Genomic DNA, 16,352 nt, shown 5'->3' with positions numbered 1-16,352 from the left:
AGTATGCCAAAGTAAGGAGTGAATAAAGACTGAGTGAAAACCAAGTAAGGACATCTTGATTTGGTAAGTAATGTTTGATGTTTTCAGCCTAACTGTTTACATTGATTATAACCATACTATCCACATAAATTAAGATTAAGAAAATGACTGGCCAATATAAGTGTGCCCTGAATCCTCTGGGGTGCTGAGATCTCATACACTTCAATGGGAGTTGAAGATTCCCCACACCTTGAGGGAGGTAACCAGCCACAAGATTGGACCTCCATTCCATATACATGGTCTAACTTAATAAAATCAAATATATTAAAATATATTAAAATAGTTTGCTCCCTGTCACAATATCAGAAGATGGATCTGCAGAGCAACCAAATTAATAAGCAACCAAATAATAACTTTACATATAGTTGTTCATGTTAACAGCACAGAATTGTAAGTTATTTTTTGCCAGGGATTTTCTTTCTGACTACTTGTCTGTCTGTCTACATGCGTACAGGCACATGGATTAAATAAAGTTGTGTCATTTAGTTTCAAATGCTTTGTCCTTGTTGTAGAAATGGACTGTATTTAATTTTCTGCATTGTTTTCAGAAGACTGATTTGTGTCCCAGAGGACAATTAGAAATCTTGAAATTTGGCAGGTAGCTAAATATTACATAATGAAGCAGGATTCATAAAATAATTCAATATTAGAAAACAACTGGCTATCTGCACTAAATTGACTTTCTTTTTTCTAGATGGTCACTGTGATAGATCTGTGACTACAAATCTGATTGCTTTTACATGCTACTGTCTTAAACTGAGCTTGTGTCTTTAGCATTATGGAATTGTCTAAATATATTTATTCAAATAAATAATCTGAATTAAAGTAGTTGTGTTATCTGTGTGTTTCTGGAACCTCAATATAGTAGGTGAAGTGATGAATGATAATATTTAAAAATGAACCAAGGGATGCTAAATGGCTAGCGAGACTGGTAATGTGACAGCCTTTTACATTTGGTCACTACCTCATGTTCATCCCAAGTCAGTTGTGAAAGTGAATGGATATTGTTACTCTCTGATGGCTGTAAGGTACCCTATGTGAAATAATTTGGTGATTCTCATTTTGGTTCCCTGTAGTCAAGTGTCTGTATTTGCCATCATAATCCTTTCTAACTGGGCCGTGCCTTGCTGGTAATCTCAGCAGCAAGGCTGAGGATTGAATGAGTCCTGAAAATTGAACTTCCTTCTCACTTTCAGAAGGTGGTCCTTCCAGTTCAGGGTTGAGATAAATTTATAGGAGACTGTGGGGATACTTTCCCTTAAGTAAAAAGAAAAGGAGTACTTGTAGCACCTTAGAGACTAACCAATTTATTTGAGCATAAGCTTTCGTGAGCTACAGCTCACTTCATTGGATGCATACTGCATACTAACCAAATAAACTGGTTAGTCTCTAAGGTGCCACAAGTCCTCCTTTTCTTTTTGCGAATACAGACTAACACGGCTGTTACTCTGAAACCTTTCCCTTATGTGACGCATGTTACACCTACTCTGTGAACAAAGCACTTCAGTCTCCAGTGCTGTCAAACTGGCACTTTTCTGCCTGCACTAAATTCATACACTCGTTTTTTTTTTGTCAAAAAGTGATTTTATGCAGTGTTAACTGTATATGCAGCAGCCCTATCCTTTGAGTCAATTGGCATTAAGAAAACTTTGCTGTCAAAAAGATTAAACCTTGTAAATTGTTAATACAAACATTGAATTCAAGGCATCACTAATGGTCTTTAAAGCCTTGAATGATATGCGACTTGGATATCTGATAGCTCACCTCTTGTTTTAAGATAGGCTAGGAAACATCCACTTTCAGAACCTAAATATGAATGCTTAACATTTCAATAGCCAACTATGTGATTTCAATCAGGTGGTTAGATATCCAAATGCTCATCCATTGTAGATGCAAATGGTAGGGAGAAAACAGGAGGTTAGTTTTAAAATTAAGATCTTCCATATCTAGTGGCTGGGCTTAAGATCTTCCGTATCTAGTGGCTGGGCTTACACCGCAAAGCATGATACAAGACACATTTGTTTTGCTTAGTATTTGGTTAAATGGTTTTGGTTTGTGCTTTAATCTCAAAGGGTCCTGCTACCACAGCAACAGGCACTATAGAAGTTAGTAAAATAATAGTTAATAAAACATAACTAAATGAAGCTTCAGCAAATCATATTACTATCCAAGAAAAGACCCACAGGAGAATTTACTCTCATTTCTATATTCTTAGGGTGGTCAAGTTTCGCCGAACAGGGGAAAGTTCCAGGTCAGACGAAGATGCCATTTCAGGAGAGCATGAAATTCAGATTGAAGGTGTTCGGACAGAGCTAGAGGCTATAGAGCTAGAGGATGGAGCTGCAGTGCCAAAGGAATTTGCCAATCCAACTGATGGTAAGCAGGACTTTGGTTCTCCTCTTAGAAAAGGGATGTGGCTTCTACATTTCACTCAAACTGCAGCCAAGCCTGAGCCTACTGGTTTTAGAGAACTAGAAAACCTGCAGGTCAAAGTGATAAATAACAATATGGATTAATTATGATGCAGCTGATACGTCACCATTTAACTAAACCGTCTTCTGAGGGGGTTGGATTGTTTGCTTGTTTTGATGTTATCAGAACTGGAGCCAAAGCAATTCTCAGATCAAAACACACCTGAATTTAGGGGATGGTCAAAGTATGAATCCAGAACTGGTTCCATATTTTCCAAATCCTTCCTGTCTTCATAGCTTGCCAAACCAAAACTCTGGATCCAAACACTCCAAAATTATGGAATGTTCAAGATCTGGATCTGAATTTGGGATCTTAAACCCATATCTAGATATTGTAGATTATAGGGCAATACAACTGACATACTGATCAGTTCAGATGAGTCAAAAGGTCAAATAAAAGCATATTTAGGATTTATTGCTTGATCCTGATCAGTGGGTTTGGACTGAGCCCTTGCAGCACTATTTCAGGAAGATGGAGGATAGTTAACTTGGTATGTTAATTTTGTAGTATACGTTCAATTACGTGATGGTTGAAAGCTGATGGCATCTGACAGTTGTTTGGTAGCCTGCATGACACGAGTTGATGCAGATAGTTGAGTACTTAGTGGAATTTCTCCTAGCTTCTTTGTTTGGGGCATTTCAGCACTGAATACTAAATGTGCACATTTTTCTTTAGGTACTTGATTGTTACCTTTGGATAACACAATATAAATGTGACTAATTTAATTCAAAATGTTCTGTTGACCTAGTATTAACAATCACAGTGTATCTGGATATTTTTTGTTCATCCACTTCTGTTCAGTATTTTTCCTTACCGTTTTCCACCACATCTCTCTCCATATCCATAATGAGAAGAACACACCACCAGTCAGGAACACCATGGCCTCCAGGAGGGGAAAGATGGGAGAATTACCTGTTTGCTACCAAAAAAGCACTTTTACTGCCTTTGTAACCCTCCATCCTCCTTGGAACTGGGTCTTGGGTCACCACATCTTTCCTCTGTTTGAGAGGGCTGGATAACTTCCCTTTAGAACTGATCACTGCTGCTCCTAAATCATCTTGCAGGGCTCACTAGAGCAGTAACACATGGCCTGAGGATGAAGCCTCTGCAGTGTTGCTGGCTCCCACTTGTCCAGGGGGAGAAACTGAGCTGAGCATTCCAGCTTTTGTCTGCTGGGACAATTGCCAGCCAAGGGAGCTTATTTACTTAAGAGGTTGATGTAATTTGAATGCACTGTAGCACTTGGAGTGACTTGTAGACTGATTGCATAGTATGGGCTGTGTTTCTTTTCCCTTTTCTGTTTCTTCTCATTCAGTTATGGTGGAAGAAGTGGGATGGAATTATAATGTGATATGCCCTCCTTCTTTAGAGTATTTTATTTGGGGTTTTCTGGCTCACTGTGCATTTTCTCTGTTGCACAGTTGTGCCTTTCTATTTATTTATTTTACTCTAAGTTTCCCAAAATAATATTCAAACCTGGGTGAATCTCTCCAAAGAGCTCAGTGTACAAGGGAAGGTCTGGACTGCATTAATATGAAGAGAATTTCTGTTTGCGATCCGCCCTAAAGGAAAGCTCAAAAGCATTGAAGAGACATACAACCTACGGCAACACTGTGTCTCTCAGACACATGGATGTGAAGCCACATACAGACTTTCTGAAAAATCTCAGCACTGGTTTATTTGGGACCTGACTTCCAGCAGTGTATTACAAGACTAGCTGAAGTTTTACTTTTTCTTCAATGAGGGCATTTTAATGGAGAAGTTGACTTTATATTTACTGATAGTTGGTATTGGTAAAACTTTGAGACTTAAACTGATTTCAACCACTACAAAAATAAAAATGCATTTATACTGACATCTTTTTATTCTACATTTTAGACAGATGTGGTTTGTAATGTCCAAGATAGTAAACTGGAGATGTTTGATAGTCTTCAGATGAGACATAAAACTGTGGTCCAAAGCATGACCATTTGCAAGATTCAAAACCCTGGGGGCATTTTTAGAAACAGTATCAGTGATTGTTCACGTGTCCTGGCCAAAGTATCAACTCAAACCATTACATTCTACCTTCTTAGATTCCCTCTGTAATTTTAATTGGATAAAATATCCTTCACTTCCTGTCCTCTTGTATAGTATTGCTGTGTGCTGTTAAACAGCTGCTGTGCTTCACTCCAAAGAATGCTGCATTTCAGTGGTGGGTGAAGTGTCCCCGTTAAACTTAGCGTCAAGTCTTCAGCTTTTACAAATCATTGGAGCTCCTCCAAAGTCATTGGGACTACACTGATTTATATAAAAGTGCTGTATAAATGTAAGACATTATATTAATATTTAGAATTATTGTATTTGGGAAAATCCTTGAAGAGAATGAAAGTTTGCCTGAGTAAGAATTGAATAAAAACTAAATAAAGCCCTAAGGATTTAGCCTGTTATTAAATTATTATTATTAATTAGATGTATTATTAGAAGCTCTGTCTTAGAGTATGGCTCTTGTAGGAGGGAAAGGAATGCAGCGCTGAACCAGAATTGTTGATTCTTTTCTAGATACTTTTATGGTGGAAGATGCGGTGGAAGCCATCGGGTTTGGGAAATTCCAGTGGAAGCTCTCTGTTCTTACTGGATTAGCATGGGCAAGTAATTGTTGCCAAGGGCAATGGCATATCAGCCCCTCAAGGAATCCATGTAATACACTAATATCCACATGATGTATTCATGCTCGGGGACAAACACAAACAAACAAACAAAAATGTAACGAACAAGGACTTGAAATGTTAATAACTACCAGAATGAGACCTGGTTAGGCTTTTTCTGTATGTCTTATAAGACAGGGCTGGAAGGAACCATTTGGATCCTGTACTCCAAAACTTTGCTTCAGGTAGGAAGGGTCCCAAATTACACGTACAGTAAATTAATCTCACTTTTCTTTAAAAACAAGCTAGAGATTTTTCCATATTTATCACATTAGGCAAAGTGTTCTATATTCTCTGTGAATTCATCATCAACATGGTTTTCCTGATAGCTGAATATATCCCTGTTGCACATCAGCCCAGTGCTTTTAGGGGTTGGTATCCAGGGCAAATGATTCTGTTTTCTATTCTTTAATTGTCAATATTTTACTTATAAAGAGCTATAATGCCCCTCCTCTGTAATATTTTTTGGCTAAACATGTCTAGATCCTTCATTTTCTAATTATTGTCTATATATAGGATTACAGTCTGCCCTGATGTATATCCCTGTGGGTAACTGAGGTAGATTTTGGCCCACAGATGATTTCTCAAAGTATTTGGACCAAAACCAGCGGTGATTATAAGTTATCGAGGTTATAAGTTATATGGCAATAAGTAGGTCTAACTCAGTCTGCTTTTAGGGGAGTCTAAAGCTAATACAAATCTTGCTAAGTAACCAGAAAAAGGAGTTAAAATAACTTAGACTCCCTGAGACTCACACCACCTTATGCACCACTTCTGAATTTGGCTCTTTGAATCCTACCTACTAAAAATTCTGATATCTCATAGGCTTAACTACTTTAACATAGCAGACCATTCCAAGGCTATGGGGGCAAAGAGAAATGAGTTTTGAAGTGCTCATATCCCAGTGTAAAGCTAATGCTCAGAAAATATAGTGCTTATTTCACTGCACTGTGCAAATCTGCAATACAATATCTGTCTTTCAAACTGCACTGCCATGTTATACCTCCACAGCAGGAATGGCTTCAGCAGGGAGGTGTTAACTTAAAAGAGGAATATAATTGGTTGTTATAATGATACTATTCAGGCAGTCATTATTTTTTCTTTATTGCCCTTCTAGATGGCAGATGCAATGGAAATGATGATTCTAAGTATCCTAGCTCCTCAGCTTCATTGTGAGTGGCGATTACCAAGCTGGCAGGTTGCATTGCTTACATCGGTAGGAAAAATAGCTGACAGCTCCTGTATTCTGTAAGGTTTTTATACTCATTGCTGTTCAGACATTATAGTTTATATCACAATGTAAAATCTGTTCATGGCCTTTGCAAAGGGGAGGAGACTAGACTAGTATGGATCTCTCTGACTTTGGCTCACTGGTGTTGTAGGAGCCTTTCTTTTTAAGAGACAGAATTTGAAAATATGAAACTCAGCCAGAACTGCAGATTTTGCCTTATGTGGGTTTCCCATTAAATGTAATTTCCAGCCAAACTTATAAATTGACCCAGGCTTATCCCAAAAAAACTCAGACGCCCCACCTTGACTCACAGAAAGGGTTTGTAAATTTTGGTCATCTTTTCAGAGGACCTGCTTTCTCACCCTGTTGGGAAAGTCTAAGCTCCTTTGTACATGGAAGGAGTGGGAGCCCTGGGGTAGAGTGGGATTTTCTGTTTGAGCTGGGCTCTCTAATAATCCTGAAAGTAGAGCCCTCAGAGAATGGTGCAACAGTGCTGGAAATGCAGATGGGCTTTAGGGATGAGAAAACCAGAGTGTAGGACATGGATGAGTGTGAATACCTTCTACTTACAATTATTGCTTCTTTGTGGCCTACAGCTTAACTCTCAAATTCCCATAACATTTTTCTCTCCCATGGCCTTTGATGGCATTTTTGAACTATACCGATATTGCACAAATTTGTAAATATGCTAAATACATTTAAATCAAATAGCCAGTGTAAACATCATGCCTTTCACCTAACTGACCTCAAACCAGCCCAGCTAAAGGAGGACCTTAGCCAGTGTTTCAGCATAGCACAGTTTTGATCTCAGTGTGTAAAAGGTCAAAAGGATGGAGTATCATCAAATGTGACATGAAAGCTGGTAAATGTATAACTTTTAGAAATGGACCCTTCCTTGCACCACATATTGCTTGAGGCTGCAGTTCTTTCTTAGATAAAACTCCCATTGACTTCAGTGGGATTTTTGGCCATGTAAAGACTGCAGGATCTCACCCGTGGGTGAAACCTGGTAGTTTTTGTCATTAACTTCAATGGGACAGGATTTTACCCTTATGTTTATTTGTGGAGTATGCTATATTTCCTGTAGTATCACTATTACTAAAGGTACATTTTTTTCTTTAACTTTATAATCTTTTTAATTGACTTCTCTGAAGTTGTAAAATCTAATTATGTCTCCATTCAAGGACGGTTATATAACCTGTGAGACCAAACCTCACACAAATTGCTGGTGAAACTGTCAGAGGTTAGAGAGGAGCTGAGTGAGACATACCTAGTGTCACCAGGCATCCGGAGGAGCTCAAAGCTGCAAGGTGTTGAGCACTCTAGCCTGATTCTGTAAAAAGCTTAAGGCCATGTTTACTTTTAAACATGAGTAGCCCCGCTGAAGTCAACAGGACTGCACATGCACGTATGCTTCAGTGCTTTACAGGATCTGAGCCAAAATGCTTAGCATCTTGCAGAATCGAGCCTCAGATGAGTAGGATACCAGCATGCACACTGTAATGTCGGTCGCAGATTATCTCTGTGGACAGGGCCTTAATGACCTTTCATTTATTGGCAACTTACACTAACTAGTCGTTATCTCATAATTCATTATCACTTTGTTTATCAAAAATATATGCGTTGGGTTTTCAGAAATACTCAGCATCAGTCTAACTGGTCCCATTGAAATCAATAGTAAAACTTCCATTGCCATCAGTGGGCGTGGAGTTAGTCCATTGTTGAGTGGTTTTGAAAATCCTACTTTGTATATGTAAATCTCCTTTAATGGAAACTGGACCCACAGCACCTTAACATAACAGTAGTGACAATGAATGTTTGAATTTTCCGGTTTGATGGTAAAGTTGTGCAGCTTTCTCTTCTGAGCTCTTCTCTGGAAATTTATACGTGCTGTTAAGAGGAAGACTATTTCTGATTTTCCACAGGTGGTGTTTGTGGGAATGATGTGCAGCTCTACACTCTGGGGAAACATTTCAGACCAGTATGGCAGAAAAACTGTAAGCCTCCAACTTTTACTGAAATAGGTGCCATTATAACACAGTTACAGTGCACTTCACTTCAGTGCATAACATTGCTGAATTGCATAATCCACATACTTGTACAAGAATCAAGCAGGCCAAAGCCAACCTAGTTCCTGCTTCCAGTGAGGGCAACAGGGTTGTAACAGTAAATGAGAGCTGACAAAAAATAAAGAATGAAGTAAATAACTGTCTGACTGTGTTATGAAATGAAGCATGTTTTCTTTAAAGAGAGTCTTTATGATATTCTGGGCTCAGGTTCAGCAATGCATTAAAGCACATGGTAATTGTCCATGTTGCACACAGTATACTTATTTGCTTGTGCAAACTACAGGGATTTTTGCCTAATGAGGGCCACAGGCACGCAACATTTGCACATACAGTTCTGAAGTCTCCTTTAACTATTTTGGGCCTAGCTTTATGAAACCCTTGGCTCCCAGCTTCACAAAACTATTCTCCTAGAGTACTTTCTATGCTTCCTGATTTAGGAGATCTGGGCATTAGTCTATAATTTTCTAATTTGTGTTACAGCATCATCCTTTTTCTGTTGTTTGTTAAATGCAGGGGCTAAAGATCAGTGTGTTCTGGACCCTGTACTATGGGATCCTCAGTGGTTTTGCACCAGTATACAGTTGGATCCTTGTGCTCAGGGGACTGGTGGGCTTTGGGATTGGAGGGGTACCTCAGTCGTAAGTAAATATTCACGTTTCAAAGTATTCTCTTTCCCGTTTTTCTTAACACTGAAATCAATGCTCCTGTGGAATTGTGTATGTCACTCTGTGTAGAGGCCTTCTGAAACTAAGTTCCTCTAAAGGTGTTGACACGAATGTATTAAACTCTAGGAAGGCTTTTGAAATGCACAGTATTTCTGTGAGGAGGAGATTAGACCCCTGATGACTAACACATCCTTCTGAACAAACTGGGTGTCTGAATTTAATATGGTCAGAAGCGTTACATACTTGTAAGTTCTATTGGATTTTCCTGTACTAAACTAAGGCAATTAGTCATTGATGTTCAGTTTGCAGATCTAGAGCAGGTTTCAGAGTAACAGCTGTGTTAGTCTGTACCCGCAAAAAGAAAAGGAGTACTTGTGGCATCTTAGAGATGAGACTTTAAAGCAGTCAGTGAGTTAGATCAGCCGCTTATTTTGGTGCTTTTACACAGAGCAAGTGGAGTGATAATCATTGGAGTTCTGCCTCCTACAAGCAGACAGAGCAGAACAGACTGGATCCTTCTCTGTCCCTTCAAGTGTCTAGGAAGTGGGGTGAAGGCAAAAGGCACTAGCATCCCACTCTTGCAGCAGCAGGGAAGAGAGAACAGATAGTGTGAAACTCTCAAAGAGAAGTAAAAAAACCCAATAGCAATGGCTTGACATTGCATTTCCATGTTTGTATGATAAAATTGAGCCAATAAGTGATGATGCTGAATTGTGACAGTACCAGATCATGACATGAACACTACTAGTTAGAAGTAGGGCCAACCTGGAGCCCCCTTGAACTTTGTGAAACTTTGGATTCCTATCCAAATCTGAGCCTAAACTTTGAGCCTCAGGCCCATCTGTGTAATGGATCCAAACTGGAATTCCAAATCCAAACAGCGTCCAACTTGGAACAGTTTGAATAGCTTCATGGATGAGGCCCATCTCTGGTCAGAACAGAGAATCAGGACATAACTCCATGACTTTGAGGCTCCCCTCACTTTGGAAGAGGCTTTCCAGATTTTCAGGGGGAAGACCCCTGCTGTAGCCTTTTAGTTGTAAATGGAAGGGAATGAGTGTAGCTGTTTACTCTCCCCTTCCCATTTACTGTATTCTCATTAATAATTGATGTGTTGCACCGCGAGAGGTGCTATTTCAGTGCCAGAGGAGCCTGACTTAGATTGATGGCTCATGGATTTGTTTACGAGATGAGTCAATATCCTGCGATGGCTGCAGCTTTTCTAGTGCCATTCCCACAAATCCAAATAAAGGAACCACTGCTCTGAGAGGCTTCTGTAATACTATTAGTATATTTCCATTGCTCTTTAGCCTCCCTCCAGTAAGACTGCTAATGACAGCAGTATGTGTGTAAACTAGGAAAGTCATTAATCTGCCACATGTTTATTAAGTGTGAGCCAGATTCCGCCACACAGCTCCCAATATGCATTACTAGAATGGGGCAGAAGAGCAAAAGAGGCAGAGCATCAGAGTTAATGCTTTGCATGGCAAACACTTATGCAGAGATAAGTCCCAATTAATGCCATTTTGCAGAAGAAGAAAGTAAAGCACATGACTTTCCCAGGGTCACAAAGTGAGCCAGTTACAGAGGTCAGAATAGAACTCAGATCTCGTGAGCCCCTGGCCCGGACTCTAATTCTGAATGGTCTGATTGGCAAATGGAGAAATGTACTCACGGCGGCAGAAAGAGCTGGGGTTTGTTTTTTTTAATAGTCTTAGACAAGCTACAATATTGCATATGAGAGGCAGAATTTCTATAGAGTGATTTAGTCCGTAGAGTCACATGGTTGTATTATTGCATTCTGTAATGCATTTTGGGATAGAGTTTTTATGAAAGATGCTGTTTAAAATAATGCTTTGTACAATTAGAAATTAACATATTACATGTAGGAGCACATTTATCTGCATATGCATGAGCTGTATATAGGAATCAGTGGCCTCCCAAAGAATCTTACTATGAGATACTATGTGACACTGAGTAGGACATAATTATTAGCATTCACAGCATCCCATAGATACAAAAGTAGGAGATGCAGAGCATTCCCCTGAAAAGAACAACCCACACACAACTGTAATCACTGTACTCTATTACATTATATGGGGAATGCTCTGTATTTTATTACACTTGACTCTATTTCCTTCTGTTTTTTAATCACTGATTTAATATTTGATATTTGCAGTGTTATCCACTGATTAACTGAGCTCTGCAAAGTCACTGAGAGCTCAGACCTGCACCTCTGAAATCAGTAGGAGTTTTGCCATTGACTTCAAAGGTGGCAGTATTGGACCCTAAAGGTGTTTCAGCAACAGATACAGGGCCTGGCAAGTCAATGGAATACAAATATGGTAGGAGCAGAGAAATACAAGTCCTAACAGACTGTTTAAAACAGACAGGACAAACCTTTGATTGGCTTCTGCCCCTTGCATTAATCCTCAGGAAACACTCACACAACAACTGTGCAATTCAAATGTATTGCCCTTTGGCACAGTGGGGTACAAAGGCATTGCAGAGAATCAAGTCAATTTTTTGAAATTCCCGCTTAATAAAGGAATGCAAATTATTTTATACGAGCAATAACAATCACAGCCTCAGGGTTTTCATCTCCTGGAGGACTGAAACCTAGCAAAGATGAATGACCAGCAGTGAAATTCTCCTAACCAATTTAATTAAGCCCTGGAGAACTACCTTGCCCAGCAACTGTAGGAGTTATGCATTGAATCCCACTGTGTGAATGCCTGGCCAGACCAGAGCTCTCAGCAAATACACATCAAGGTCTGCTAGATCTAGCAGGTTTGAGTCCGAGGTTACGAAGACACAGAGAGGATCAAATTCTGTCCTCCATTACATTGCTGCAATCCATATTAAAGTAAATGAGATTGTGCTGGTGTAAATGAGAGAAGACTCTCATCCAGTGTCTGTAGTACTGCTGGCTGTGTGGGCTGGGAAGGGTTTTTATGTTGTCACTGTGGTTTGGCAGTTTTAATAGGAAACAAATCAAACGCCTGAATATAGCTCAGTGTGATAACATGACATTTTTCTCAATGTTTATCTTTACAGAGTAACCTTATATGCTGAATTCCTTCCAATGAAAGCTAGAGCAAAATGCATTTTATTAATAGAGGTAAGTGGTGTAGCAAGCTGTACTTGCTCCTTAGACTTGGAGGCCCAAATTCTGCTTTCAGTTGTGTCGATTCAATCCCACTGACCTTAGAAAATTCAAAACCGGCTACAACACATAGATGGCTGAATTCAGCTCTCTATGCCAGCGTCAGAGAGAGCTGAATTTAGCCCATAAAGTGTTAAAATGGAAAAAAGTATAACTGCTTCATGGATGTTTGAAGGCAGCCAGGTGTTACTGTTGAGAGAGCTGTTACTTGATCTGCACTCAGCAGCTTTGAAAGGGCTGTTCCTGTGAAATCTTGTCCTCCCTGAATTCAAATAGCCTTTTAACAAAATTAATCTTCCAATATAATTGCTGCCTAGAATTAGTTTTCGTTGCCTGACCTTCACTAAGTAGAGTTCAGTAGATGAGCAACTCTCTTTCATGGTGCTGGTATTCTTTTACCCTCTTCTTGGTCTGGCTAGTTCTGAGCATTCTGGATCCATGTAGTCACCCAGTGGAATCAGAAATTTATCCTAAGCATTGACTAGTTAGTTAACAGGAAAAGGAAATTAGTCCCTGAGGGAACTAAAAATCAAAGGGAAGAAAATATCAGATGGACCTGGTGGCTTTCATGACAGAGTGTCCCAGCTCTGGCCTTACTAATAAGGGTCTCAATTCCTTCCTTTCCTTTGCAGGCAAAACTCCTGTTGGTTTTGATAGTTTTACCTATGTAAGGAGAACAGGACTCTAGATCTCACAGCAGTTTATAAGAATTATACTTAGAGATAGATTATTATTATCCTAAGCTACTTTATTATGTCCGGGTATCAACTGAAGGGGATCTAGAATCATGTCTTAATCATTCACACCATAAGGAAGTTGCAGCTGTTTTGAGGAAACTGTAGGCGATGTGAAGTATATGTGGCCAAAATCTACTGTCAAGTGACATAATTGAGGCAGCCCCTGTAAATTGGAGCAGAATTTGGCCCATCAACCACAAATTAAGTGTTGACTCATTATTTACCTGTCTGCAGTTCTGCTGTAATAAATGAATACAGCACATTGATCTTGCTGAATGTGAAATTTAACTGTTTGAAACCACCAACATGAGTAGCAGAAAATGTCCCATCATATGAAACCTTTTTTTTTCCTTACTCAAAGTTTTCAGTAACCTGAGTTTTAGAATGGAATATGGATTTACGAAATGCTTGGAACATAGGGAGAGTTATGGACAAAGTCTGAAGACAAAAGGTATACAAATATAGAAAAGCCCTCCCATATATGAAATATGAGGCTATTTTATATAAGAAGCTGCCTCTGATACCAGTTTATTCGTCTACATTTAAACATGGCTTTCCAGAGAACATTGGTAATAAGTTTTCAGAGCTGAGCTCGTGGAACATGAGAGAAAATCCCATTCACAAATGGCAAGATTTCTCTTGGCTTACATCCGTGCACATATTACATGTCTCATCCCTGATTCACCACCAATCTCTACGGTACAGAGTTTACAACAACAAATGCTGTATCTTGGCAGGGGATTAGACTGGATGACCCTTGCAGTCCCTTCTAACCCTATGATTCTCTGATTGTAGAACTTCCGGTTGAAGAGGGCATTAATAGAGATGGTCCTTCTCCTTTTTAGTTACTGTGCTGTTATCAGTCATGCATCTCAGAATTCTTTTATCCCCCTTTGTGACCATTTCCTTTTTGCTTTTGCAGGTCTTTTGGGCCATTGGGACTGTATTTGAAGTCCTCCTTGCAGTGTTTGTGATGCCCACTCTTGGCTGGCGTTGGCTGCTCATTCTTTCTGCTGTTCCACTCTTGCTGTTCGCCATCTTATGTTTTGTAGGTATTCTTTACTGGAGAGATGTTTGTGCAGCAAATCTAACATTTCACAATAAAAATATAGTTTATATGGAGCCTGATTGAGTGGAATGTGACAGCAATGAGTTTCCTGATGGTATCCTGTTAATAAATCTGAAATTATGATGTAAATGATACTGCTTCAAATCATGCTGTTTCAACAGCTAGTAATAGTAGGCTTCTCAATGAGAGTTGTTCAGATGATGTAATGCTTGTAATCTGATGCCTTACTATAGAACGCTGGTAGTTTGGAGTTCTGTGAAATCAGTCAGAACTGGGATTCTCTCTCTAATTTACTCATGTAGTTTCAGTCAAATTCAGTGGAATCAACCTCTTACTCTTATTAAAATCAGTTATTTTCTGATTCATCTTGGGACCCTTAAATAATTTTACTGCAAGTCACAGCTTCCATCTAATCTGTTGTCAATTAAAAACTCTCAGAGCGCATGGCAATCTCAGCATGATATGCTATTTATATATTACAGGTCAGATTCTTAAACAGATTCACATGTTAGTGACACTTGAACTTGTCTACCCTGTTTGATGAAAGTATATGTGATAGCAACCCATTCCCTTACAAGCTATATATACACTCCTGTCTGAGTAATAATTTGACTGTTTGGCTGCTTTTATTTTTTAGCCATTGTCATTGGTTTTTCAGGAATCTCTCCAGAAAATTACACAGATGTTTTAAAATCTTATGTATTGAAAAAAAACTTTAAAAATGGACAATTTTGAATATCTTCAGACTCCTGCTAACTAATTGACTGTTTTGCCATTCCTGCTGTGAATGTAATACCAAAAAATTCCAAAGATATAGTCAAATCTTTCAAGAATAAAAAGCAACTAATGGAGGAGACCTCTTGTGGAATAGATTTAGGGATGGATGCCTGATGATATGATGAAAGTGATATCTGGAATTTCTTAAAGCCTGTTGCAGAAAGACAAATCTGTAATTCATCAAGGGCTGGTTCTGCAAGCCTTCGCATCTCATTGCAGTTAATGGGACTACTCACATCTGCCCCAGTCAGTTTATTGTCCTGTCGTTGACAATATTGTGTCTGATCTGATCTGCTGTGCTTTGCTTTCATAGTGGCTGCCAGAAAGTGCAAGATATGATGTGTTATCTGGAAACCAGGAGAAGGCTATTGCCACTTTGAAGCGGATAGCAGCAGAAAATGGAGCTCCAATGCCTCTGGGAAAATTAATCATTTCCAGACAGGTGAGTACAGGAAACAGACATATTAACAATACTGGATATAAGAGAAACTGTGCTACTTTCACAAGTAATCCGTGTTAAGATTAATTTTCACATCTTTACCAGTAATAAACACTAATGAGAAGTGATCACATATGCTAAATTAATGGGGAATTACACCAAGGGCCTCATTCTGATTTATACTAAAAATGGTGGCAGTGTAAAGGGGCCTTTAAAATGGGCATAAATTACATTTACGCTCACTTTTAGGCTTCTTTATACTGAGACTCAGACCATGAGAATACTGAAGGGCCCAAATCAGAACCGCAGATCTAAACACCTCAGAACTATATGTGGAATTTTGGATCCCAAGTTGAATCTGAATTTTGCAGATATCCCCCATCTCTATAATGAGACAACCCCAAATCCCAGAGCACCCCCAAACTTTGGGGAAGTTCTGCACAGGATGGCTTGCCTCTTTGTCCTTCAGAAATTCTTGGGCCAGCCAAAATTCTCCTGCTGAGAAGTGAAGAAATGCTTTGCTTGCTTTGGAGGTTTGGTTATTAGGGTTGGATTGCAAAATGTTTTTTCTAAACCACAAAACTATGGATCAGATGCTCTCCTGTGCGAGTCATCAAGGAGTTGCTTACAGCCCCTTGACTCTCAAACTGCCTTGGCCTCAGCCCCAACCTAAATTAGAGCTATCTAGAGGCTGTTCTAATTTACAGCAGCTACTAGCTGTCATCCCTAAGAGATCATACACCACCTGTGAATTGGCATAATAGAGCTGTGTCCCTCTCTACATGCGGACACTCTCTCTTCCTCCCCGTGTGCTAGGGTGGTATGAGCCAGCTCTGATGACTTTACACCAGCTGAGAATTTCTTCTGGCAGGGGAATTCTTAACTTGGCAGCTGCGACCAGATTGTGTCTCCTTTATACTGCTCGTGTGCATGAAGGGACCTGAACAGGGACTGAATATCTGGCCGTAAGCTGTGTAATATATATCAGATGGCCCGACATA

At 39.4% G+C, this 16,352-nt stretch overlaps 1 protein-coding gene across 5 annotated transcripts in view; it reads left to right on the top strand.

Annotated features, from left to right (window-relative positions):
• Positions 1-16,352, top strand: part of SVOP (SV2 related protein) — a 45,056-nt gene that overhangs the window by 13,666 nt on the left and 15,038 nt on the right. For all 5 annotated transcript variants that reach the window (XM_084649396.1, XM_084649393.1, XM_084649397.1 and 2 more), the window contains exons 2-9: positions 2,255-2,415; positions 5,053-5,138; positions 6,316-6,414; positions 8,355-8,426; positions 9,012-9,136; positions 12,221-12,284; positions 13,989-14,114; positions 15,226-15,354. In XM_084649396.1, coding sequence (XP_084505522.1) covers positions 2,255-2,415; positions 5,053-5,138; positions 6,316-6,414; positions 8,355-8,426; positions 9,012-9,136; positions 12,221-12,284; positions 13,989-14,114; positions 15,226-15,354 — 862 coding nt within the window. The remainder of the gene's footprint in view (positions 1-2,254; positions 2,416-5,052; positions 5,139-6,315; positions 6,415-8,354; positions 8,427-9,011; positions 9,137-12,220; positions 12,285-13,988; positions 14,115-15,225; positions 15,355-16,352) is intronic.

Source organism: Lepidochelys olivacea (assembly GCF_965140295.1).
Source record: "Lepidochelys olivacea isolate rLepOli2 genome assembly, chromosome: 15".
Taxonomy (NCBI): domain Eukaryota; kingdom Metazoa; phylum Chordata; order Testudines; family Cheloniidae; genus Lepidochelys; species Lepidochelys olivacea.
The sequence above is the reverse complement of the archived record's forward strand: the minus strand, read 5'-3'. Positions and strand labels throughout refer to the sequence as shown.